Genomic DNA, 27996 nt, shown 5'->3' on the forward strand with positions numbered 1-27996 from the left:
CAATACAGCCAAACTATACACATGCACTGCAAAATTCTATACAGCCTTTATACTATACACATGCGCTGCAAAATTCAATACAGCCTAAAAGTTAGGCTGTATTGAATTTTGCAGCGCGTGTGTATAGCATGGAGGTAGCTTACCTCCATGTGTACAGTAAGGCTGTATTGAATTTTGCTGCGCATAATTTGTTCTTTTCTGCAAATACTATCAACTAAAACAATAACAACAACAACAACTTTACTGAGTCCAAATATATTTTTATTTTTCTTCATTTTTAAATATTTAATCATTATCATCACCGTCTGATCATCATCATCGGAGCTTGAGGCCCCTATGATCACAGTGGAAAACTCATAACCAACAAAGATCTTGTAAAACATGGTTTCCTGGAAATGTTGAAATCCCATAATGCCACTTAAATGAGATCTTCTTTCTACCCTTTTCTAGACGGCAAATTGACAGCAGATCTTGTAAAACGTCTGGAAACTTTTGATAAAACAAGCTCTTGCGAATCAGTTGATAAATATGGAGGGGCAAAACTATTTACACATTTCCAATTCACTGATGGTTTATCGGATGCCACTTTGGATGAGATAAGGCCAATGATGACGATGAAAGCTTCCCCTACAAGGACTAATTTGGCTGCTCTATCATGCAACCCCTGGATCTTTCTTTCCATTCCTTTACTGCACGTCATCCAAACAAAGCCACAGTGTGTCAATGTAAAAAAAAGATTTGGGAAAGGAGATTCTAAGAGCTTGCCTTTGAAAATAATTCCAGCCAACAGCAAAGTATGGCTGACAAAATAAAAAAGACTGCCAGCAGATACTCCGGAGTCAATCTTCAAAGTTTCCCCAGAATAAAATGATCTACCCCTTCTAATGTGCAACCGACCAACGCATGTGCAATACACTGAAGAGCGTGTTCCTAGAAATGATCAAGAACTAGTTCATTACCAGTCATATAAGACGAACATGCAAAACACACTCTCTCTCTCTCTCTCTCTCTCTCTCTCTCTCTCTCTCTCTCTCTCTCTCTCTCATCAATGAAAATTTGGTGGTGGGACAACCATTTGTAAGTGACCATATCTGATAATAACCCAGAGTGACTAAGAATGCTTATCACAATCGTTTGTGGGTACTCTATCGAGCCACTTGGACAGGAAACTCACTTCATAACACGCACCTCTTATTTGACGTATCTGAAAAGGAAATTTGAGTGTAGATAGGAATTCAAGTATCACCATTCGAAATGGTATTCACTCAAATACTTGCAATGCAGAAATATAGTCGAAATTCGTATACATATTGCAATTTTTGAAGACGTATTAAACCAATCAACTTGTAATTGGCTTATGGAAAAGAACACTTAAACAGCTTAATTTGGTATTTCATTGCCATTCATTATGTAGCGTTATTGGCATTTAGGTCTGTTTAATATTGGCTTCAAGAGATCATAAGATGTCTCCAGTATGGCAACCACTGCCAAGAACGTTGTATATGCAACTATTATGCTATATCACTGTATTATTTGATAAGTTAGAAATACCAACTACAACTATAACTAATGATGTGTGTAGGCAATATCCACTTATTATTTGTATAGTGATGATAACATAGCAAAAACACCTGCATCATACATCTTGGATAAACTTGTCAAATATCCAGCATAGTCTCCTTATAAACCATGAGTATTTATCAACAAATTTCATTCTGGGATGTATCCACACTATACGGTTAACAGTTGACTATGAGAAGAGGGGAATGTGTTTGGCATAACACGGTGCTAATGTCATTGGTACCCATTGTATTTCAATGTTCCAAGCCCTGTAGGGTGTCACTGCACGACGGAGTTCTAAGTATGACAAGGTTTTCGGTGAATAGACTTCTGAACATACCACAATATGCAAATGCTCCATTGTTGAATTATTCTTTGAAAATGCATAATGTTGATCTGGAAACATGTGACATGTGTTGACCCTTTTCAATGATATCAGCATTATAGCAGAAAAAGTAAAGATGCAATAAACCCATATCTTTCATCTATCATTTCAAACAGTACTTTATGATAGACCTGTGCCTATAGTCTTTAAATATCGGAGTCATTTTTGGTTGAGCCAGTTGCTTTCATCTCATGCTTGTTCATGTGTTTCTTATTATCCTTAGACATTTTGAAAATGATGAACTCTGATACGAAGTACAAAGTGAAGGACAGCACAAGGAGTATGATCAGGATCACAATCTTAATGTAAACACACATAAACAAACTTGTGGAAAATCCAATGGTGGATCCGACAGCAAGCCACAGGTAGAAGTTCGCAAAAGCTGCCTCCTGGTCATTCGGGAACGTTATAGCAAAGATTGCTGTGAAAAAATAGAGAGAAATTGTATTTGCAGTTGCGCTGTATTTCTAAGAAATATCAAGTCGCTTTTGAATCAGAAAAGGTAACGTGTACAATTAGTTAGTATGTAAATAGTAGATAGTCTTGTCTTGTATCTTTAAAGGAGTACATTTCTCTAAACTCTATCCAGCAACACATTATTTTGTAGAGTTCTGTGTATGTAGTACTTCTGTCTATGTTGTCTCAAAAATATTTGAGCACGAGTCTTTGATAATGCTGTCGTTATTTCACATGCTAGAATGCATTTGAATAAACCATCGACTTTTCATGTACATTTCGGCTATCACCTTACAGAAACGTTATGTATGATAATAGCAGGGTCGAAAACTTGGTATGTACTGTACTGATCAGTACAGATCCAGTTTTGTACAGGAAACACATTTCCACAAACGAAGTATCATTAGCTGTTGACCTAATGAAGGGAATCTCAGGGATTAATGCTATGACAAATGGTGGTGATTTGTTTAGGTAATATCATACACTGTACTGGGAGGACTTTCATTTGTATTTCAGGCCGACGCTGCATATTTTGCAGTATGTACTCTATTGGTATGTAACAATGTAGACTCTCGCACAGCCCCTCGTCTGCTACGCAGCTTATTTTAAAAGATAAAATTATTCCAAGAAAATGGCAAATAAGTCAAATCAACAAAATGTGAATGTGTCAAGCAAGCGAACAAAATTACAAAAGCAAGTTGTCTGAAAAAAATAATCATTTAACCAGGCAAAGAGAAAAAATATAAAAACACCAGATATGAACTGAAAATGCTCACGTGTTTCATTATAGATTGCAGTTATGTGTAAATTTGAACCTTTGCCACATGTTTGCAACTTCATTGAAAGTATTATGATCAACATAATGAACAATAGCCACCGCCGATTAATTCTAAAAGTCATTAAGTATACAAATATGTAATTAGCTAAAATAAAAATAATAAAGTTCTTTGACTGCTGTCATTGTATCACCATTTTATATAGCAAGTGTAATTACCGTTGGCCGAGTCCTTCAAGCCATATATGCCGAGCTGTAAAAGCTCAATAGATATGCAAATTATAAATTAGCTGACATGAAAATGTGAAATGACTTTCGATATTGTTTTAACCAGGTATAATCATCAGCGTACATATATGTTTTGTCAACTTTGATCAAGTAAATCCCAATATATCCCTAATAAGCATAGTTCATTAAATATGCAAATTCGGAATTGGCTGAAGTAAAAATGCTTAAAGATTTTCAAAAATGTTGTATCATAGTAGCTCCAAATACATGTAGCAAGTTTCATCAACGTTGATCCAGTCAATTCAAATATATATCCCTAATTAGCAAAGTTCATTAAATGTACAAATTAGGAATTGGCTAAAGTTAAAACGCTTAATGACTTTCAATAATGTTAAATAATAGTATCTTTAATATACATACCAAGTTTGGTCAATTTTGATCGAGTCAAATCAGACATATATCCCTAATTAGGAAAGTTCATTACATATGCAAATTAGCAACTATCTTTCATGCAACCCCTTAATGGTTCCCACTGCTGATATATCTTGGTGTAATCAACATTTGCAGCAAATCTTATCAAATTGTGTGTAGTAGAAGTAGTAATGTATATCCGTTTTTTTCTAAAATCATTAATTATGCAAATGAGTAAAAAGTATGTAAGCAACACCCACCAAAAACTAATCAGTTCTTGCCATTTGCTAACTAAATATATGTACCAAATTTGATTCTGATCTGATAAGCCGTTTTTGAGATATCGGACCAACAGACAGACAGACAGACAGACAGACAGACAGACATCACTGCGACATATGCTCATGTGTGTAAACACGTGAGCAAAAAATCATATCATCATTCAAATGCGTCCAAGAAGCATCCTTTTCCTTCAAGTCTTACAAGGCTTGAAATTTCGTGATAAAATCGTCATCTTATAAGCTTAAGTGAAACAATCTATTCATTTATGGCGTAAGATAACATTACAGTTGCAAAACATAATATTGGTTAGTAGCTTTGATCCCAGCTATTGAATTTAAATTATATTCCAAAGACCATATTCATGGTATTTTAAACAAGTCATTGACAATGACACAGTCCCCACTTGTTAATGGGTACTTTAACCCTTTCACCACCGTGGTTTGGCCTGATCCCATTGTCATCAATGGTGGAAGTCGACCTGTTTACAGGGAATTGGGGGAGAACAGGTTAATTACAAGTCCTCTGAGACCGTAGAGTCCTCTTCATTAATCAGGTCTGTGATTAAAAATACTGCGATACAGATGGGGCTTAATGGCCAAAAATGAGTTCCATGGTGGTGAAAACATAAAACCAATGTAAGCCGCCATACTAATTACAAAAGGTCGTTTCAATGAATCGATTAGTACTTAATCGACAGGATGCTGCAAAACATTTTTGCATCCTATCCTAACACTGACAGATTATCACCGGTACCATATTTCATAAAGTTTGATGCAGTACTTTGGACATTCACCCTAAAAACAAAAATCCATTATGTAAATGCAAACTAGCAATTAATTATACTACTAAGTGTCATTGATTTGTATTTACAACATTATGAAATCAAAATCTGTACCAAGTTTCATCAAATTTAACGCAGTATTTGTGGATATATCACTCTAATTAGGAAAGTTCATTTCATAATTATGCAATTACAAATAATTAACTTGACACTGATAAATGTCTTTTTCACTGTTAAAGCAATGTGAGCTTCATGAAATTTGATGCAGTATTTCCTGACATATCAGACTAATTACGAAAATTCAATAATTCATGACATGATACTGCTACATGAAGTTAAACAAATTAATGTGCATATGTATGACATAGGTCAATGTCCTTGTGCCAACTTTGAATGATACTGGTCGAAATATGTCTGAGTTATAGCTGTGTAAATGAAAAAATCGTATTAAAATGGCAACCAGGCAGCCATTATATTGCATTTGACTGTGAAACCAATAGACATACATATTTATGACAAGATAGATCAATGTCCTTGTACCAACTTTGAAAAAAAATCAGTTGATGCAAATCCAAATTATGGGTCAGGACATGACAAAATCATAACGAAATGGCCACAAGGCAGCCATATTGCATCGGATTGTGAAACCAATTGCAATGCATATTTATGACATAGGTCAATGTCCTTGTTCCAACTTTGAATAAAATCCGATGATACATGTCTGAGTTATGGCTAAGGACAAATTGGACGGCCGCCATATTGGATCATATCGTGAAACAAATTGACGTGCATATGTATGACATAGGTCAATGTCCTTGTACCAACTTTGAATAAAGTTGGTTGAGATGTGCCTGATTTGTGGCTCCGTACATGAAAAAATCGTAACAAAATGGCCGCCGTGCGGCCATATTGGATCATATTGTGAAACAAATTGATGTGCATATGTATGATATAGGTCAATGTCCTTGTACCAACTTAGAATAAAATCGGTTGAGATGTGCCTGAGTTATGGCTCAGTACATGAAAAATCGTAACAAAATGGCCGCAAGGCGACCATATTGGATCGTATCACAAAACAAATCGACGTGTATATGTATGACATATGAAGTAATCCTTGTATCAAGTTTGAATGAAATCACTCCAGGCATCTCTGAGATATCTGCATGAACGCACGGACGCACGGACGCATGCACCGACGGACGGACAGACGGACATGACCAAACCTAAAAGTCCCCCCGGACGGTGTCTGTGGGGACTAAAAGGATGTGAGACTATCACTGTATACGTCTAGTGTTGCATTATTATCATTTTGAATTCCTGCAATTGCTAATCTTTTGATATTGGTATTGTTATCAATATAGTGTTTACTGACAAAGAAAGAAATGCATTTCTGCCAGATTCCCTTTACACTCAAAGAAGATGTGTTCCAGGGTTTCTTCTTGGTCACAAATATGGCATTTCCCAATACTTCAATGGGCGCAGCAATCCTCAATCGCATGGTGATGCGCCCCTCAGTTATTTTTCTAGCCTGCAAGGCTCGCCGGGCCAGCCGACTTCGCCGGCTGAGCTCCGCTCTGCCCAACTGTTCAGGGCGCTTGTATGGTCTGAGGCAGAGCCGCCCAGGAGCTGTGAGTGAATTTAGTGGTAGTATGTCTCGCTTCCACACCCCAAAGTCATACAGTCGTATTTCCTTGATATGATGACTGTAAAAATTGTGTTGCCTTAAAACCGCCAATGATATATTCATTTCGATTTGACTCAATCGCTTTATTTTTTTTAACTGACTGAATGACTATTTTATGAAGACTTCTGAGTATCATGCAGTGTGTAAGACATTGTGGCAAATTAAGTGACTGTGTCCAGAATTTTCATATGAGTCTGTTCATGATTGACGACGGAATTTTGTGTTTGCATGAAAAATGTATCACGCATACAGAAAGAAAACGTGCCAAATAATTGACTCTTACTAGAATTTACACACTTACATGTGTTCTCGATCATTAAAGCACTGTTTGCAATACCCCATAGTGCAGAGATTGAAAACACCATGATAGTATCCCATTCGTTGGAAGACCAAACCAAGAGTATCGAGTAGGAAGCCAACGAGATTAGGAGGGCTGCAATCATCGGAATAACTCTCCCAAGACTCTTCCCGGCAAGGCTTAGAAAGCAGAAGCCCACCATACTTGAAATACCATTACATACGACGACATAGCCAACCATATCGACGCCAAGAAGACAGGAAGCGTAAGACTGGAAATAAAAGAACACTGACAAAGTTTCGTGAATTATCGGACCTTACCGTTGAGCGTGTGAGATTAGAATAAAGTGAGATATGCGCACTGTTATGCAGAGGATGCTGCAACTGATCCACCCACACACCACAACGGCGTACTTAGAAGGGTTTATTAAATGTAACACTTAAATTGGTATGTACAGAATGCAATTGTGTGATGTACACATTATCATGCTACCACTTTTGTTCATACAATCACTTACGCTGTCATGTTTGTGTTCAACTTATTTATTTGTCAACAAAGTTTCACAACCATGAACAAGTACCCAGTCAATCAGTGCGTCACAGTGGCGTAAGTATAAGCAGTAACAGTGCGGACGCAGATACCCGAGACGCGCAAAATCGATTTTCCTTCGTGGGTGGTATGGAACGCGAAAATTTCAAAAACAAATCACTAAATCTAGCGCTACACATTGTAAAGAAATATCGCCTGTAGTTCATCGAGAATTCAACTTACGTTAATTATAACTAGGCGAATTGAAAGATAAATAGTTAGATTTACCAAATCGTACAATATTTAGTGTCTTATTAGTTCATATCGCTGAAAAAGCGCGAAGTCAAAATGTTGTCTCGTGCGTTTTGACAGAAAATACAACTCATTCACTCCTGAATTTTCCGGTCATGCTCATTACATATTTCTTCTCCAAGTTTGATTTTGTCACTGTCCTTTTACACAGACATCCAACTTAAACGCTATGCCCTCAGTTTTGGCGATAAGGCCGTGAGACGGAAATGTTAACTTAAAATAGCACTGACAGGTACAGGTAGTCCTTGCAAATCCCTAAAATAACAGCTAAAGCGCATGCGTGAAGGTTGCCCTCTAGCGACGATACTCATTGTAGCGTTTCTCAAATATAATTTTTACTATAACCCAAACGGGATTCGAACCCCCACACACTCACAGCAACATCGCCTAGCTGCTAGGCCTCACATAAAACCAGTCGGCTACCGTTTACCGTTTCTCATCCTGAACTTTTGCGCCGGAGAAAGTATCTCCCCTATAAAAGTGCAGAAAATTAAGCTTAAAAAATGAGGCGATTTACTGAAGCCTTGTATCTCTAAAGTGGCCAATATAAATTTACTAAAAAAACATAAATGAACTATTACTAATTGTCACTGATTTTTCTGAAATGCACACTTGCATATTGAGCCAGGAAGGGAAAAAATTACAAGTATCACAGCTTCTAGGCTATACCCGATTAACAATTATTGTTCTAAAAAGTACAGGTTTAAATTAATGATGAGGTTATGCGATTTACCTAAACTAAAATACGTATTTTTTATAAATCTTTTACAATTTGATGCAATAAGTATCTTATAACTCTATAGCCATGATAGGTATACGCCTCTTTTCACAAGGGTCAAACACAAAGAAAACTTATATACAGAAGACAAAGTACAGGATAACAACAACATTACAATACAGACAGGTTTCATGTAAAAGTGTCGAAAAAGCTTTGTCGATAAAATTTGTAACCAGTCTGCTTAAAACCTCTAACACTTGTACAACTTCTTATTGCTGAAGGCAAATTGTTGTACAGGTAATTACTCAAAAAGACTGCTTAAATAATTCGGTTCTGGCAAATGTAACTTGTAGAGCTTTATTACTAATAAATCTTAAAATCTTTGTGGATCTTTGTACTGTTATGTAGGTCATTTCCCCCCACACTCATCATGACCTGAGTTCAATTAGTCTAGAACATTCTCAAGGTCACTGCCCTTAATGACCTCACAACCTTGAATTCAATTAGTCATGTTTGGAGTGTTCTGGAAAGTTGATTAGTTGTGTAAGAGAGATAATTTTAGAACAGTAATTAGCATGTCAATAAAAGTTCTAGATTTGTTCTTATATGCTTATGTAAACTCATGAGTATAAATACTGGGACAGCAGGCTTGCAGTCAGACTTTTGGGATCGTGTCTCTTGTGTGTTACTAAACTCCAGCCGTAGTCATTCTCAAGACTTCTCAAGACCTTCACTGCCAACGCTGGATTTATACTGTGGACTTTGTGCAACTTCAAGCCTGCAAGCCAAAGGACTGTTCATTCATCCGACTGACTGCTACAACTCTGAGACTGGAGCTTTGCCGTCCCAGCTGAGATAAGTAGTCTGTACACTTTTAAAGCTTGTACTCTATCCCTGACTTAGCAATTAGTTTTATTTTCGTAATAAATTTTGTTTAAACGTTAACTGCTGATTCACCCTTTCGTTCGTTTCTCTGCACGAACAGTACTTCGTTGTTATATCCGGATGTATGGAGGAGACTGGCCACAACATACCCTTGTAAACAGACACTACTGGGTTGTACTTATAGCGATGGGATAGCAGATACCATTGTAGAAGTGTAAACATTTCAATGGATGAGGTACCAAAGTTACAATTCAAAATCAGTCATATTGCCCGCTTTAAAAGACAGTTCAAGTGATCCATATCCTTTTGACTACAACCCCCCCAAATATCGAGACCATAATCAAAATATGGTAAAATGAAACTGTTATAAAATTGACGTCTAACTGAAACTGGTAAAAATGCTTAAATTCTGGCAAGAAGATACAGATTACTCTTTATTTTTTCACAATACTATCAACATGTAATGTTTATGATAAATGACTCTGAATCTTCCACACCAACCAGCTTTTCACTTTCTACATTTTCAATATCATTGCCACCATCTTATGATGGAACTTTGAGTTCATTTTCAACAAAATTCATAAAATTGCAGCAAAACTATATTGTAATAATGATTAATGTCTTTAATGGCAATAAATCATTGTTGTAATGACATGTCAAAAAGAAATTTAAATGTTTCAGTCTTGTCACGCATAACGTTCACTGGCTGTCAGTCCATGTAGTGTTGATCTGAAAGAATAAGTTCTCACCACTTATTAATATACATGCATATTAAAAACCAGCAAATTTATCATTTATTATACATATGTTTTAAAAGTATTTGTCAATGATTATTTACCAAGTCCTCAGTCAATTGTTGGGACAATTTAGTGCGTAAATTGTATAAAGAATGACACTCTTTGAAAATTATCACTTCAATGGATAAACATGCATGATATATTAACAGATATCAGTAGCAGATATTGTTATATAAAACAGGATTTTCACAAAACATCCTTCCATATCAGCTGTTCTGTGGAATCGTCCGACTTAAATGCTCTCATTGTTTCTGATAGGATCTCATCTCACAAACTTAAAGCACATCCGATGTGAACTCCCAATAGACTCCCTATACTTGATATGAACTTCAGCCTAATTAGTATACAGCATCGCCCTCTAGACTATCATTTTCTCTTGCATTGCATCGTTAGGAGAAAGTTGTCGTATTATGTCCTGCTTTCTGATGTTAACATTTCCGTCATACGGCCTTATCTTGAACAATTTTGGTAATTTTCGTAACAGTTTCTGTATAGGAATAGATTTTGTGAATATCGCTTCTGGAGGAGGTCAATCTCTTCCGCGGGTCATTGGAAGGGGACTTTGTTTTTTTCATGTTTAATACTACGTCACATTGTAGACACTCAGAGAAAAATCAAGAGAAGAATGGGAAATCGTACCCAAAAATGCAAGAAGATCGTTATTGACGATATACTATAACAGGTATGGATTCAGAGACGTATTGGAAGTCATTAATGCTGGTTTTTTAAGTAAACTATAGCTTTTTGTCAGGAAAATCCGTCTCCGAACTCGGCTGTACGTGCGTATAGCGGTTATTCCATTTCCCGACCTCCTATGTTTCTAATGTATACCAAAGCGGTCATCGCCTTGTATCGAACAGCAAGTGACTGTGGCTCGAGGGTAACTTGCATGGTATTGTTTTTGAAATACCGCGACGGTTATAGCTATTCTGCATGATAATACATTAAGTAAGCGACAGAAGATTGTCAACTTAATGCTTCCCTAACAAATAACTGGATTAAACGACCGTGATACTAAATATGAATATTGTGAACGAAGTTATCATCAATTATATCGCCTGGAAAGTTAATGTACTTCCGGTTTTCAGGTGTCTGCATTTCATACGCTATCGTACTGTCAAATGACCTCCTCCAGAAGCGATATTCACAAAATCTCTTCCTATACATAAACTGTTACGGAAATTACCAAAATTGTTCAAGATAAGGCCGTGAGACGAAAATGTTAACATCAGAAAGCAAGACATAATACCGACAACTTTCTCCTAACGATGCAATCCACTATCGTCAGCAATGTCAATTTTCTTGTATTTAGAGGAGGATTACTGCATGAAAGGTCAATTTTGATCGGAGACCAGTATTCTTAAAATAAGATTACTTAAAATATTCGATCTCAAACTTACTTGGCGAAATTAAACGAAAATTTGGAGAGCTCTACCTACCTGAACCGTCACCCAGTCAGTCTGATGTTGCTCTGAAGCGCACGCCAGGACCCCTTGGCAACGATGGAATTTGGCATAAGCATGCTTAGCAACAACGGAAAAATCGCATACCTGCGTCCGCACAGTAACAATATCTACGTAATGAAAACATTGCAGGAACAAGGGTGCTTAATAGTAGGTATATAAAGTTGGTAGATCTAAATGTTGACAAAACATACGCGAAGAAAAAGTTCGCCCTTTGCCTCTCCCATGACGAGAGAGGAATTGACTCTTTGTAATGCAAGACTAATTTAATAACTTAAAGGAATGTTAACGTATTGTTACCCACCTTCGTGAAATCACCACCAAATATCGCCATTACATATCCGTTATACGTCGAAAGAAGTATAAGTAAAAGCATTCTATAATTTTTCCACAATCGAATCGTTGCTGAGAGTCTACTTAAGGATCCGGTTTGAGTGTTTACCTCGCTTGGACATGACTGCTTATTAAAGTTGTCAACTAAAAGTAAAACTATGGCAACTGCAGCAATTCCGAGACAGATGTAAACTCCAAGCATAATATTGGTCAGCTTTTTATCAGGTGGGTTGCAGAATGTTGTAATGTTTCCCTGCGTCTCTTGACAGTCTTTTGCACCACAAGTGTGAGTTTCAATTCTGAAAGTTTCATATACCTCACTTCGGTTTGTCTGAGACGTGCTGGAATATAACAGGGATGGGATAAGTGAACCAATTGGAACATTAGCTTGAAATATGAAAAAAAAGACAGCCAAATTTTGGTTTATTGACGCATCGACTGGTTTTCCTGAGAGAGCGGACAATCTTCGACCAGCCGCAGACACATATGTCGATTGCGCTGTCCATAGATTAGGTGCAGCAAAACCGAGCAGAGCGGATGCTGGAATCATTGTATACCACTGTGGATGAAAGTTTGCCACCGTGAAACAGATATAGGGAATCATAGCAACAACAATCGTCACTTTAACGCCCAGCCAGCCAATCACAAGTGGCGGAGTGAAAAGACCAGACACTAGCATGCAAGTGTATATGACAGTCAGGGAAACGAATCCTAGCCCAGCCACACAGTTTATAGTACTCTGTAAGTTCTCAAGTCCAACGAAGGCTGTGAACAGAAGGAAATACTCCAGTGCCAACAAAACCGTGTTTTTCCAGACTTGTCGCCATTTCGCTAGTCTTCTCACAGCTTCTCCACCTTTCCTTTCTGATTTTTTTATTTCATGATAATCCAGTGACATTAAGCTATCTGTATCTTCTATCTCTGCAAGTGGTGCTACGTTTCCTCTTTCAACCGCATTCCCGAAAAGTGGCTTCATTGAGACTGTGATGCCATCTCCGTATTTAAGGTTATCCGATCTCTCCGACATCCTGCTGAATAAAGAAAAAGCACAGGGCCTTTACCTTGTCAAAGCAACGCGAATTAACCTTGTGGAACGTAACAGATAATTATAATATTGGAAGTTAAATGCTGATCGTGTAAAACTAAAAACTGATCAGCTTTTGATCAAACGTTTCAATCAAACCCATGATAGTGTAGAAAAGTGACGGTGAGTAGTTACTCCTATCGGTAACCACGTGGTCAATAATGGACGCAAGACCTCATTTTACGGTTTTGCAAAAGCAATGCCTTAGTAGTATGTTAGTTTTACTAATTAGCATAATTTGCACCTTTTTTCCTTGTAGAATAATGTTCACCCTGTCAGTTGGTAAATCCTTGAAAAGTTAAGAATTCTGAAGATTGAAGCGAAAAATGTCAACGGTAAAGTACAAGTTTTGTTCATTAAATATGTACAAGATAAAAGGCGGTGAGTTGATGTCAATCATCCGAAATATTTTCAACTGACATGTGCTTCTTTCATTGAAATTGATGAAACTTTAATGTACACTTTAGTCGACGGAAATTCTGAGAATTTCCTTTTTGATGAAAATGGCTAACCATATTTCGACATCTGATGCCCCAAATGTAATATGTAATTATGGAAATTCAGTGCACAGTGAGCAGTTTCCTTCAGATTTTCTAAATGCCCCGCCGGCATACTTTATATTGAAAAAAGGTCATTTCATTTCATGGTATATATTGATATGTTCCCGAGCAATTATCTGAGAATAATGTTTCAATCTTTTAGGGATGGACCATTAGATCTTGGGAGGGGGTGGTCACAATGAAATTGTGAAAATTTTTGTTCACTATTGTAAATTTCTAAAAATGTGTTTTTCCAATTGAGATTAGCTGTGCAAATTTTTTTTACAGAGTAAATTTTCAGATTTATAATTATTTTAGTTCGTCGCTGTCTGAGGATAAAGAGGGCAAAGATGTGGTGCAAAGCACCACAAGCGACCATGCAAGTGGTCATGGGGGGAGGTCAGGAGGGGGGTGTCTCCCCTCATGCTGTTGGCGCTTTTGAAAAATACAGATTAAAATGGTGATATTTGGTGGCACTTGGGGAGCATTTTTTTCAGATTACACATCTTTCTCTGAAACATGGTCTTCTTGCTCCTCAGTAGCTTCCTATAGTTTTGAAAATTGACTATTTTGGTTTCCTGGCTTCCCATTCTACTGCGTGGTGAAATGCCTACATTCACCCCACCAAACATCATGCATATCTCATGATTTACAATTGATTTTGACAAGCTGAGAAGCTGTTTGCAAAAAATAGTGAAATTTGCATTTTTGTGTTTTTAGAGCAATTGTTGCCCTTTTTTGATCAAAACATCTATTTCTCTGTAGCAGCATGTCCAAATTGATTGGATGTGTATAGATGTGGTGAAATTTCAATATTTGTCTTTTTAGGGCAATTTATGCTATTCATGGTCAAAAAAAGCTGTATTCTCTGAAAGGGCTTGTCGAATTTCTTTGAAAGTATCTGAAAAAATTTTCCACCACAAAAAAGCGCATGATTTAAACAAATCTTAAGGGACTTATGTAGCAAATTGTAATTCAGCATTTGCTTCACACAAACGTTTATTCATGCAGATTTATTCAGTATTTGCTATCGAGAAACTTTCAAAGTTCAACCCTTTTGTGTGTTTTTTTGTTGGGATTTGTTGGATAGATGGCATTCTACGTAGTGTGTTGTTTAATGTTAAACAATGTGTTGCTGTTGTTTTATGAGACTGTTTTTTGAGAAAAAAGAATTGAAAATGCCTTTTTAAAAGCAAAATAATACATAATGACTTGGTATGTTGTTTTATCATTATTGACATGTTTCTTTTTGTTCACCCATTCTTGCATTCATCATTGCAATAAAATGCTGTGAAAAAAAATGAACCTGATGTGGCCTGCATCTGTTTATCTTGCTCTTAAAAGGCAAATGTAACTTTCTTTTTTGACAACCATACCATAGTTTCAATGTTTTACCTACTTGGTTTGTACGCAGGAAACAAGTAGAAAACAGGCTCTATAATTTTATAATTTTCAAGTGATCAGAATACAAAAGTCCTGAAAAGATAAGATAATCACAACTTCCAGTATAAGGGATACAGTCACTCTAAATGTATAAATTAAAATTAAAAATGTGCCTGGAGGATCTACTAAAAATACAGAAAGTTGCTTCCTGTCGGTAAAATCTAAAAAAAATTCAAGATTTTAAAGACTTTTGCAGATTTTTTTTTCACGCATATTTCTTCTAATTTATTTTTTTTATTTTGCAAAATAGTTTGAAGATTTTTTTTTCCTAACTTTCTGCTCTGAAATTTTTTTTCTTCTGTTTTTGACCACCCCCCTCCCAAGATCTAATGGTACATCCCTTACGGTGTTATGGACGCTGTTTGACCTTTGAAATCATAAAACCTTTACGTCAACACGGCAGACAAAAAATACACTTCAAAACATTCAGTACTTCACACAAAGAATAATAGTCTATACAAAACCTGTTAATTTTAGTGAAATTATGATGATGACCTACAATTTCTACCACATGCACCGCGCTGCGCATATTGTGCGCCTTACCGCCGAACGCGTTCCCAGTCTGCTCGCAATCGCTCAGTGCAGTGCGACGGGCATCCTCGGCCTTAAGTTGGATTTTTCTCTTATAAAATTGGGCTATAAAGGTGTATAATGAGACCGACCGGTGAGAGTTGGCTGTGGAAACGCAGCTATCTGTGGCAGGGTAGCGTGCGTCTATGCGGGCATCAAAAGGTCAACCCCGCCACCGTGACGGGATAAAACTGTAGCAAGTGAAAATTGATACAATAAAATATTGACCGTGTCCCTCATTCGATTGGTTGTTTTTAGCTCTATGTATTTCCAATGCGATTGACTTGTCCCTCATTGATACAAGTTGTATTTCCAGGTTTTTCTCAATACGTGTTTTAGCGCAGACGAAGGGTTGAACCCGTCACGACTGTTTTTATCCTCTCCATTTTCACAAGTCTTTTATCTCCCGCTGCGCTTGTCGGTCAGTATTTTATTGTATCCATTTTCACTTGCTGCAGTTTTATCCTCTACATTCAGAAGTGATTTATCTCCCGCCGGTCGGTCACCAAAACTAGCTCACGTGCTCATACACGGAGAGCTTATGTCGTCAGCGATGTCGATCTGTCTGTCCGTCTGTCTGTCTGTCTGTCTGTGGGCCAGATATCTCAAAACCGGCTCATCACATCAAAATCAAATCTGGTACATAGATTAAGTTTGCAAATGGCAAGAAATGATTAGTTTTTGGTGGGTTTGGCTAGCTTACTTTTTGCTCATTTGCATAATTAATGGTTTTAGAAAAAACATGTAAATTGACACCGACTGCACACAATTTGATGAGATTTGTTGCAAATGATGATCACAAAAAGATATATCAGACATGAAAAGTATTAAGGGATGACATGAAAGACAATTGCTAATTTGCATATTTAATTAAATATCCTTATCAGGGATATATATCTTAATTGACTGGATCAAAATTGACGAAACTTGGCATGTATATGGAAGATACTATGATTGAATGTTATTGAAGGTCATTAAGCATTTTTACTTCTGCCAATTCCTTATTTGCATATATAATGAACTTTCCTAATTAGGGATATAGATCTGAATTGATTACAATAAAGTTGACGAAACTTGCTACGTATATTGAAGGTACTATGATACAACATTCTTGAAAGTTATTAAGTATTTTTACTACAGTCAATTCCTAATTTGCATATTTAATTTCCTAATAATGGATATATACCGGGATTTACTTGATCAAAGTTTGCAAAACATGCTATGTACATTGATGATACCAGGTTAAAACAATATTGCAAGTCATTAAACATTTTCATGTCAGCTAATTTATAATTTTTATATCTAATGAGCTTTCAAAGTCTGGCATATACAGCTTGAAGGACTTAACAAAAGGTAATTACACTTGCTATATAAAGTGGTGATACAATCACAGCAGTCAGAGAAATTTACTTTTTTTATTTCAGTTAATTACATATGTGTATACTTAATGACTTTTAGAATTAATCTGTGGTGAATATTGTCCATGATGTTGATCATGACAGACATGTGGCAAAAGTTTAAATTTACACGTACCTGCAATATATAATGAAATACGTGAGCATTTTCAGTTCATATCTGGTTATTTTTATTGTACGCTTCGGTATTGCCCTGGACGAGGACAAGACTCCACTGCACTATGTACTCAGACATAAATCCTGGTATTTTATGAATAACCTTATATTACACTGTGATAACTCTTGCAGGCGACTGCAGAATACAAACGTACGAACGGCATTGTAGCGCTGGTGAGCGACTCGCGAAAATCCATAAATCACCGACCACCTCACCATAGAGCTACACGCTTGCAGATAATTTGACGCGTGCTTTGCTGACTCGGGGTAACCTTGTCACGAGAGTGTCATATGTCGTTTGTATGGAACTGAGGTAACATGGGGTCACGATGATATCAAGGATACAATTTCTTATCTGACCCATTTTCACATGAAAGATGACCCAATGAAGTCCATAAGTGGATTTGAAACCAAAACAATTAAATTATGTAGACCCCAGATTTGATTCCATCATAATGTAAATCTGTAAATTTGATATAGATATTCGACTCCGAATACAATGTTTTGATTATACTTCGTGAATGCACAGGCGCACAACGACTTTTATATAAAATCACTTGTCTTTAATGTTAATGTTGAAACATACATTTTATTGATATTAACTGTGCAAACGGAAATCTTGCGGGCAGCTATTGAGCAGAGAAGAACGCCCCGTGCTCGGCAGAGTGGCTGCTCAGCTCTGCTGTTGACGTTACTAACTTACACAATCGGCGAATTTTGAAATCACTTGCCTGACACGGCTGTGGCCGCTCGGCTGTCTTGTACCACATAAGTATCCGCTGACCTCCCTCCGAGTTCAGACATTATCTCCGTTCTGTGACGGAGCAGGTCGTATAATTTGCATAGTTCATTGCGCATGCTAAGTAGACATTGCCAATATAATCTACAAGATTTTTTCGCTTTACCTTGTAAAAGAACCTTGTTTTACGGGGTACCAGTCAACTCGCACTTTTTCCAACCCGCCCAGAATTAACCGCCGATTCAAACGCGCCCGATACCAACTCGCCCGATGCCAACTCGCCTGATACCAACTCGCCCGATATTATTTTGCAATTTTATGAGTACCTGGTACGCTAGCTCTGCATGGCAGGGCTGTGTGTTTACCGGCGTTATACGGAGGCCGTGTAACGCCGGTAAACACACAGCCCTGCCATGCAGAGCTACTGGTACGCTTGCTGCGAATCCGTAGCCTTTGCCACTCGGGAAGCTTGGTCATTGGAGTGGAAGAACATGCATGTCAAGGAGTGGCAGGGCTCGTTTTCGCAGCAACTGGTACGCATAAAACTTTTTATTTCTAACAACAAATATTTCTAACATAGAGAACCACAGGTGCGGCTTGAAATATGTGCCAACACGGAAAACTTTTTATTTGCGTATTTCACGTTTTGCAAATCTCTTGAAAGAATAAATTTCGTTCGGCTTCTTTACGTATATAGGGATAGTTACTGCGTACTGGCTCACTTCTTTAGGAACAGCAGGACCGTCTTTCACGAGTTACTGGCCTGGCATGACATGAAAATAGCTGGCCTCGGGCCATCGGGTTAGCGTACATGGAATCTACAACACCCTATCTCAAAACAACGGGCGAGTTGGTATCGGGCGAGTTTGAATCGGGCGAGTTGGTTCTGGGCGGGTTGGAAAGAGTGCGAGTTGACTGTAATTCTGTTTTACTTTACCAACCCTTTAGGAAGCTGAGGAAAACCATGCCGCCAAATAGAAAACTTTCCCCTGAAAGGATTTATTTTCCTACAACCTAATCAGTGATATTTTAAAAGTTGTACGTTACGGTCAAAAAGCAGAGAGGAAATTCTTCCGTACTGATTTCCTGTATTATTGTACTTGGGCCTCAGCCCAAGTACATTTGTTTTCATTCCGTAGGAAAAAACTCTGTAAGGTATAACCATTTCTGGTTGAGACCAGGGAGGGCAAAATGTCTTGGCTTCATCTTTCTTGGCATAATAAATGGCTTAATGATGTTAACTGAATGGAAGTGCTGCTCTCAGCTAGTCTTGAATAAGTGAGATGTGAATATTAATGCTTCTCTATCGGAGTTTTTGCCACAAAATCTTCTGAATATAATCAAAATGTGCATCGAAATGCAACAATTAATGCACCCTCCGTTTCCTAGGCGATGGCACGACCCTTGCTACACCCACTGGACGAGCCAAAGTGGGAGGGGTAATTTCAGTTTGGTCGAACAAGAGGGCTCGAGACCAGAATTTAACATTTAAACTTGAAACATGTTTAATCGCTGACAAGATGTGGACTAGTGTTAATCAAAGTAAAAGTGTGAAAAGGAAAGGTTTTATATCCCGGACACAATGAAAAACATTACGACTGGAAACTGTACCCCCAGTTGAGAATAGTAATGCCCACAGCGATGGAGAACACTTATCCTTGAGCTGAGAAAACCAGACCATCATTTCGTTAAATAGAGCTGCAGATTCGAGAAGCTCGTTCAAAATGGCTAGGTACACCCCATAAAGGGGTGGTTTCGAGTTTTAGGGCAAATAGAGGTCACTTTCGCAATTTCCGAAGTTATTTTTTGAACACTTGTCAAGGAAGTGTTCGAAGATTAAAGAAAACTCCTCCACCGCTTTCATTCCATTCTCTCCATTGTACAGCATACATTGTGACGCAAATAGATACCAACTTTCCGATGCTGCTCGTCGAATTATGAGATAAAAAAGTTGACACAAGAATACCTTGAAAAGATTACAGTAGCGTGTAGTTGTGACACGAAAATAGTTTGCAGCAATCTGTACTATCTGACCACACCAGCTCTGCGTGTAACAAAATTATTTAATTATCTCAGAACTGAGTAACCTGCACTATAGCGTTAAACTCCTATTTTGTTAAGAAACGACGAAATCATCTCAATTCCAAGCATTCTTCAATATGCTCACGGCTATCTATTGTCTTCAGTTTCACTTTGCTGCAATCTGCAATATCCGACAATCTATGACTCGGCTCCGAGTAACCTTCACTAACGTTAAAACTCCGTCTAGGCTAAAAAAAATTTCCAATCCGTCTCAGTCTGCAGCATCCTCCAATACACTCATGACTCTATGAAAGTCCACACATAAGAAAAGTCAATCACTTTGCAGCTATCTGCAATATCCAACATGTTAAGTGTAGGTACAAAAATTATTAAAGTCTCAGCTCGGAGCAAACTGCACTGACGTTAAACTCCGTCAAGGCTGAGAAATTCCTGATCTATCTCAGTTCGTAGCATTCTCCAATACACTTAGGACTTTATCAAAGTCCACAGATATGAAAAGTCAATCACTTTGCAGCCATCTGCAATATCTGACAAGCTATGTATAGTACAGAAATTATAAAATGTCTCAGCTCGGAGCAAACTGCACCAAGGTAACAATTCCGACTATGTAAAGAAATTTCAAATCTATGTCAGTCCGTTGCATCCACAATAAACTCAGAACTCTATCTACAGTCCATGGATACGAAAAGTCAATAGTTTGCAGCAATCTGCAATATGCAATACGCAGTGTGTATGGAGAAACGGTCAAAATGTCTCAGCTCAGAGCAAATTGCAGTAACGTTAAAACTCCGTCCAGGCTACGATATTACAATTCTATCTCAGTCTGTAGCATTCTCCAATACACTCAGGACTCTATCAAAGTCCACAGATACGAAAAGTCATTTACTTTGCACCAATCTGCAATATCCGACACACTATGTGTAGGTACAAAATTATTAAAGTTTCAGCTCGGAGCAAACTTCACTAACGTTAAAACTGTCCAGATTAGGAAATTCCTAAAATATCTCGTGCCGTAGCATTCTCTAATAAACTCAGGAATCTATTTAATGTGCACCGTTAAGAAAAATCTTTCACTTTGCAGCAATCTGCAATATCCGACACACTATGTATAGGTACAAAAATTAGTAAAGTCTCAGCTCGGAGCAAACTGCACTGACGTTAAACTCCGTCAAGGCTGAGAAATTCCTGATCTATCTCAGTTCGTAGCATTCTCCAGATACACTCAGGACTCTATCAAAGTCCACAGGTATTATATGAAAAGTCAATCACTTTGCAGCAATCTGAAATATATGTGTAGTACAAAAATTATCAAATGTCTCAGCTCGGAGCAAACTGCACTAAGGTAAAAACTCTGACAATGTTAACAAATTTCAAATCTATTTCAGTCCTTTGCATACACAATAAACTAAAAACTCTATCTACAGTCCATGGAAACGTAAAGTCAATAGTTTGCAGCAATCTGTAATATGCAATACGCAATGTGTACGAGGAAACGGTCAGAATGTCTCAGCACTGAGCAAATTGCAGACTATGAAATTACCATTCTATCTCAGTCTGCAGCATCCTCCAATACACTCAGGACTCTATAAAAATCCACGGATACGAAAAGTCATTCACTTTGCAGCCATCTGCAATATCCGACACATTATGTGTAGGTACAAAATTATCAAAGTCTCAGCTCGGAACAAACTGCGCTAACATTAAAACTCTGTCCGGGTTAGGAAATTACTAATCTATCCCAGTCCGTAGCATTCTCTAATAAACTCAGGACTCTATATATATATGTCCACCGTTACGAAAAATCTTTCACTTTGCAGCAATCTACAATATCCGACACACTATGTATAGGTACAAAAATTATTAAAGTCTCAGCTCGGAGCAAAATGCACTTACGTTAAAACTCTGTCCAGGCTAAGAAATGACCAGTCTATCTCAGTCCGTTGCATCTACAATAAATTCAGGACTCTATCGAAAGTCCACAGATACGAAAAGTCAATTGTTTGCAGCAATCTGCAACATGCAATACGCAGTGTGTATGAGGAACGGTCAAAATGTCTCAGCTCGGAGCAAAATTGCAGTAACGTTAAAACTCTGTACAGGCTACGAAATTACCATTCTATCTCGGTCTGCAACATCATTTAATAAACTCCGGACTCTATGAAATTCAACGGATACGAAAAGTCATTCACTTTGCAGCAATTGCAATCTGCAATATCCCACACGCTGTGAATAGTACAAAAACAATAAATTCAGGACTATCTAAAGTCCACGGATACGAAAAGTCAATTATTTTCAGTAATCTGCAACATGCAATACGCTATGCATATTACGAAACCGTCAAAATGTCTCATCTCGGAACAAACTGCACTAACGTTAAAACTCCATCCATGTTAAGAAATTACTAATCTATCTCCGAGTCAGTAAGTAGCACCATCCAATATACTCGGCATCCTATCATAGTCAACATTTAAGAAAAATGCTAAGTTTCCAACAAACTGCAAAATCCAATACACTGTATAGGCCTAGGACGAGTTAAAATGTCTCAGCTCCGAGTCGGAGCAAACTACAGATAAAACTACGTCCAGGCTTCGAAATTTAAAATCTATCTCAGTCCGTTATATCTTCCAATAAGCTCACATCTCTCTCTAAAGGCCAGTGATACGAAAAGTCAACCATTATTGCAGCAATGTGCAAGATCCAGTACGCTGTATATATGACGAAACGGTTATAATGTCTCAGCTCGGAGCATACTGCACTAACGTTAAAACTTTTAAAACTCCGTCCAGGCCAAAAAAAATTGACAAATCACTCAATGCATGTTCGGTTGCATCCACAATAATCTCAGGACTATATCTAAAGTCCATGCTTACGAAAAATTTAATCACTTTGCCACAATATCCGACATGCTATGTGTAATACATAAATTATCAAAATGTCTCAGCTCGGAGCAAACAGCACTAATGTAAAACTCCGTCCATGACGAGAAATTACTTATCAATCTCAGTCCGTCGCATCCTCCAATATGCTCGAGTCGCCGTCTATAATCAACATTTAAGAAAAAACGCCGAGTTCCCAACAAACCCCAATATCCAATACGCTGTGAATATGACGAAACTTTTAAAATGTCTCAGCTCGGAGCAAACTGCACTAACGTTAAAAATATTTCCATGATAAGAAAATTCAAATCTATCTCAGTTCGTAGCATCCTCCATTTTGCTCGACACTCTATCTATAGTCAATATTTTAAAGAAAAAACGCTAAGTTTCTAACAAACTGCAAATATCTAATACGCTGTGTAGGCCTATATGACGAGACTTTTAAAATGTCTCAACTCGGAGCAAAATGCAGATTAAAACTACATCCAGGCTTCGAAATTTAAAATCTATCTCAGTTCGTTGTATCCTCCTATAAACTCATAACTCTATTTTAAGGCCATGGATACGAAAAGTCAATCATTGACAGTGAGCAATGTGCATGATCCTATACGCTGTGTATATGACGAAACGGTTATAATGTCTCAGCTCAGAGCATACTGCACTAACGTTAAAACTCCGTACACGCCAAAAATGACCAATCACTCACGTTTGGTGCATCCACAATAATCTCAGGACTATATCTTGGCCCAAATTTACAGAGCAACTCACAATCTAATCCCTAATTGTGTAGCCAGTATGTTCAATAATTATATCCCTTCCAGATCACTTCGTTCTTCCAATCAGAACCTCCTTAAAGTTCCCAAAGCACGTACACTTTTTTATCAAAACACTTTGTCTGTTGCGGGTGTGGATGAATATAATAATCTCCCCAAATCAATCTTAGCTTTAAGAAATCTTGTAACAACTTTCTGTATTCTATTTACTTGTCTGATGCTTCTTCGTAGTTTTTTTGATATTTGTACTTCTGTGTTTTTCGTGTTTTCAAGTTGGAGCTGTAATATGATTTTCTTTTGTCTATTCGACCTCAATGAAAAGAGGTGTTTCATCTATGGAGTTATCGAGTTTAAATAAAGATTAATAATATTAATAATATCTAAAGTCCATACTTACGAAAAATGTCATTACTTTGCCGGAATATCCGACACGCTATGTGTCTTAATTATCAAAATGTCTCAGCTCGGAGCAAACTGCAGTAAGATTAAAATTCCGTCCACGTCTTAGCTTAGTCCGTAGTATCGTCCAATATGCTCGAGTCTCCATCTATAGTCAACATTTAAGAAAAAAAACACGCTGAGTTTCCAACAAAATGCAATATCCAACACGCTGTGCATATGACGAAACTTTTAAAATGTCCCAGCTCGAAGCAAACAGCACTATCGTTAAAACTATGTCCACGATAAGAAATTTCAAATCTATCTCAGTCCGTAGCGTCCTCTATCGGCTGTTGCCAATGACTGGCGACGAGATGGCTTCTGACTTTTTGTAGCCTGTTTGGCCGGAAATCGTAGGCCGGGCAGATTGGACAGTGAATAACATTTATTTGTGTTAGTACAAGAGTCCCCACACAGTTTTAATTGGCTTGTCATATTGCCAAGACTGCGTCTTACATAGATCGTCATATTGCCAATGTCTACCATGCGTGCGCAATGAACTATGCAAATTTTTGACCTGCTCCGCCACGGGACGGAGATAATGTCTGAGCTCGGAGGGAGGTAAGCGGACCCTTCTCGTCTTGTAGTCTTGTACACCGAGTGTTATGTGTACCAGACAGCCGAGCAGCCACAGCCGTGCTCTGGACGCTGCTCACTGTTTATCTCAAAAGCTGCCCGCATGATTTCTGTTTGCACAGTTATTAATAAAATGCATATTCCACCATTCAATACCACAGGCGTAATGTTTTCTGGGTAGTTTCTATAAGTGTAGTTCTACGTGTCGACGTTCTCTTCCGTAGCCTAATCACCAAGGTAAGAAACAGAATTATCCGGCCTGCCAAGAAAACTGCCCATTCTAGTCAAAAATAAACACGAATCCTACAGTCAGTTACCTTGTTCGACGCGGAAGGCTCTCTACTGTCCAAAAAACACTCTCATGTCACGATAAAGTGACAACTTTAGGAGAAATCTGCCGTGTTTTGACAAACTAGGCATTCTGGCGTCCACCGTTGTAATAACGCAACTCATTATCATAATTAAACGCCGTCCGCATCGCTGATTGGTCCGTGAGCAACGCCATCAACGGCATCAGACTGAGATTCACCACTTTCTATGTGAAGACACCGTCCATTATGATAATGAGTTGCGTTATTACAACGGTGGCCATCAGATACGCCGATGTTGTCAAAACGCGGTAGATTACTTCGAAAGTTTTCATTTTATCGTGACATGAGTGTTTTTTGGACAGCCGAGATCCTTCAGCATCTAACTAGGTACTCAATGAAGGATTTGTGTTTATTTTTCGACTAGAATTGGCAGTTTTCTTGGCAGGCCGGATAATTCTGTTTCTTACCTTGGTGATTAGGCTACGGAAGAGAACGTCGCGTCGAAACGTAGAATAAACTACACTTATATAAACTACCCAGAAAACACCACGCCTGTGTTCAATACACTCGCAATTGTGATTCAATACAAATGGTTGCAGAGTAAGTAAGGGGAGAACCATTTGATTTCTGGGGGGGTATGGAGGATTTTGAGAAAAAAAAAATTGATCCTGTCATGGCCTGAGAAAAAAAAATTGTCATAACAGACAGAAGAGAAAAAAAAATTGTCACAATGCACCAGAAATAAGCAAAATTTGGAAACCTTATTCTCATGTATTCTTTGCCGGCGCGCCGCCATAGGCGGCGCAAATGTTTTACCACAAGCAATTCTTATGTTTCTTTTCCCAGCACTTATGATATAAGCATGCACTATATGGGTCTACTTTACACCTCAGTACATCAATGTTTTCCTTCCATTTTCTGACCCAAGAAATCATATTTCAGGATTTCTGTTGCCATATCTCAATAGCATAGGCACTATCTAAAGGGGACTATTTGACTTCTGTAAATTGTGAAAATTTAAAACACAAGACAGGAGTCAATAAACTAGTGTTTAAAACCAATATTATTTTCTCAATATGAATTTGTTAGAAAGATGTACCTTGACAATGAAAAATTGAGGAACAACAAATATGATGAAATACAATGTGTGAGCCTTGTTTTTCTGACCACAAACACCGGATCGCAAACATACCATATTCAGGCTAGTTTTCATTAGAAGCTGGCAGCTGGAGAAATGACACAAGAAGGTCACAGATTTTCCGTTCCTGTATATTCATTTGTCTTCAGTCTCTGGCAAACAGAACTGTTTTTCACAAATTGTATTGTCATTGTTTGGTTGTTGAATATTGTGACTCAAAAACTGATCATGCAAAAAATGTAAAAAATATCAGTGTTCAATGTCATTTTCAAACAGTTTTACCGAGTGCAAAATAAACTGAAACTCCTCTCAGATTGCACCATTAAACACATCAATTTCTCAAAATTTCCAATACGACAGGGGGAACCCCCCTCTCGTGCTCTCCCCCTTGGGGTATTCTAATAGTTTCACTTAGTAAACAAATTAAAAAAACTCTCAGATTGCACCAGACTGCACCATTGCACACATCAATATCTTAAAAAATTCCATGTAAGATAGGGGAAAGCCCCTGTGACACTTCCCCCTAAGCCTCTCTCATGTTCTCCCCCTGTACTTTCAAATTCTGCCCCGTCAGATATCCTAGTGAAAACCCTGTCATAATATCCATCCAAATTAAACAATATACTATATGGTTAGATACTGCGTGATCTTTTATATTTTTATTTTATTGTGACTTTGAATTTCATTTTGATGTGTTCACCTTTTTTGAACCATCATGAGATACTGATGATAGTCTAGCAGGGTACATCAAGATTTGAAAGGTCTTTACTGTTGCTGTAATTACATGTATTGGTATTTAACTTTTCTAAGTGGGGAATGGTCAAAATTTCAGAGTTAGAGAGGAAGGTTACTTAAATTCATCATGGTTGGTGAAGGGGGGAGGGTCACTCGAAATTTCGGAGTTTCAGGCCGTCAATAATGACGGCTCCCTTATATACAACACATTACAAACTTGATGACCAATAAAAAAAATTGCACTGCTACTCCATTTGGAAAAAAAAGTTGATGCAGGTCTGACAGTAGAAAAAAAAATTGCTGTCACTCTGACAGGAAAAAAAAATTTGCTCCCATACCTCTTCCTCCATACCCCCCCCCCCCGAAATCAAATGGTTCTCCCCTAACAGCAGAGCTGACAGGACACAACCGTACACTGCACTGATTGGCGCTGTTCACTGGATGTCTCAAAAGCTGTCCACACTATTTCCGTTTGCACAGATATTATGTTTCAACATTAAAAATACAGACAAGTGATTTTAAAATTCGCCGTGCGCCTATGCGTCAATGCTGACATGTTGCACCACAGTCCCTTGGTGGGCTATTCAGCTCTGGGACTATTCGCCCCATAGACGAGTGTACATAAGCGAGGGTTGTTTCTCGCTTATGTACACTCGTTTATGGGGCGAACAGTCCCAGAGCTGAATAGCCCACCAAGGGACTGTGGTTTCATACGTACACTCTACCATGTTCCCACTTCAACTTGAACGCAGTTTTCTAGGTTGGTGGTCAGCACATTCTACGTCATCATTATATTTATCACGTAAATGTGTGTATTATTTGGTACCATGAATTTGTTCTGCGTATTGTCATGAAAAATGACATTCGGAAAACATGCAGTGAATATATATTGAAATACCTTTCTTTCCATGCACATACGTGACAGCGTGATTATTGACCTCTCCTGGGACAGCATATAAACAAGCTCTATCTGTAACATAAAATTAGAACTATCAGCATAAGGAGCAGACCCGCTGAATAAGCACATATTTAGCTGTGACGTCGCAGCGGTACTTGTGGGGTCACCGCCACAGACCTTGACCCGAGCGCGTTCGAAATGTAAACCTTCAACAGTTATCGAACTTGTGAAAAAGTCTTTAAAGTCTAAATTTAAGGAAGCCTGGAAAAATGCCTTGTCAAAAAATAACAAATTAAATGTATACTGTAGTATTAAAAACATGTTAAATGTGAAATTATCTATCACTTGTTAAGTCTCCATTTCACA

At 37.9% G+C, this 27996-nt stretch overlaps 1 protein-coding gene across 2 annotated transcripts; it reads right to left on the minus strand.

Annotated features, from left to right (window-relative positions):
* Window positions 1–427: 427 nt before the first annotated feature.
* LOC139119376 (protein unc-93 homolog A-like) lies at window positions 428–27824 on the minus strand. Of its 2 annotated transcripts, none has more exons than XM_070683168.1 (4): window positions 27631–27824; window positions 11868–12924; window positions 6864–7131; window positions 428–2366 (listed from the first exon to the last, which is right to left on the minus strand). In XM_070683168.1, the coding sequence occupies exons 2-4, from the start codon at window positions 12921–12923 to the stop codon at window positions 2092–2094; spliced, it is 1599 nt and encodes a 532-aa protein (XP_070539269.1). In that variant the 5' UTR covers window position 12924; window positions 27631–27824; the 3' UTR covers window positions 428–2091. The 2 variants fall into 2 exon arrangements, with proteins under 2 accessions (XP_070539269.1, XP_070539268.1); XM_070683167.1 differs by having other exon boundaries at window positions 11868–12927.
* Window positions 27825–27996: the final 172 nt, after the last annotated feature.

This window comes from Ptychodera flava, chromosome 19 (assembly GCF_041260155.1).
Source record: "Ptychodera flava strain L36383 chromosome 19, AS_Pfla_20210202, whole genome shotgun sequence".
Lineage (NCBI taxonomy): Eukaryota > Metazoa > Hemichordata > Enteropneusta > Ptychoderidae > Ptychodera > Ptychodera flava.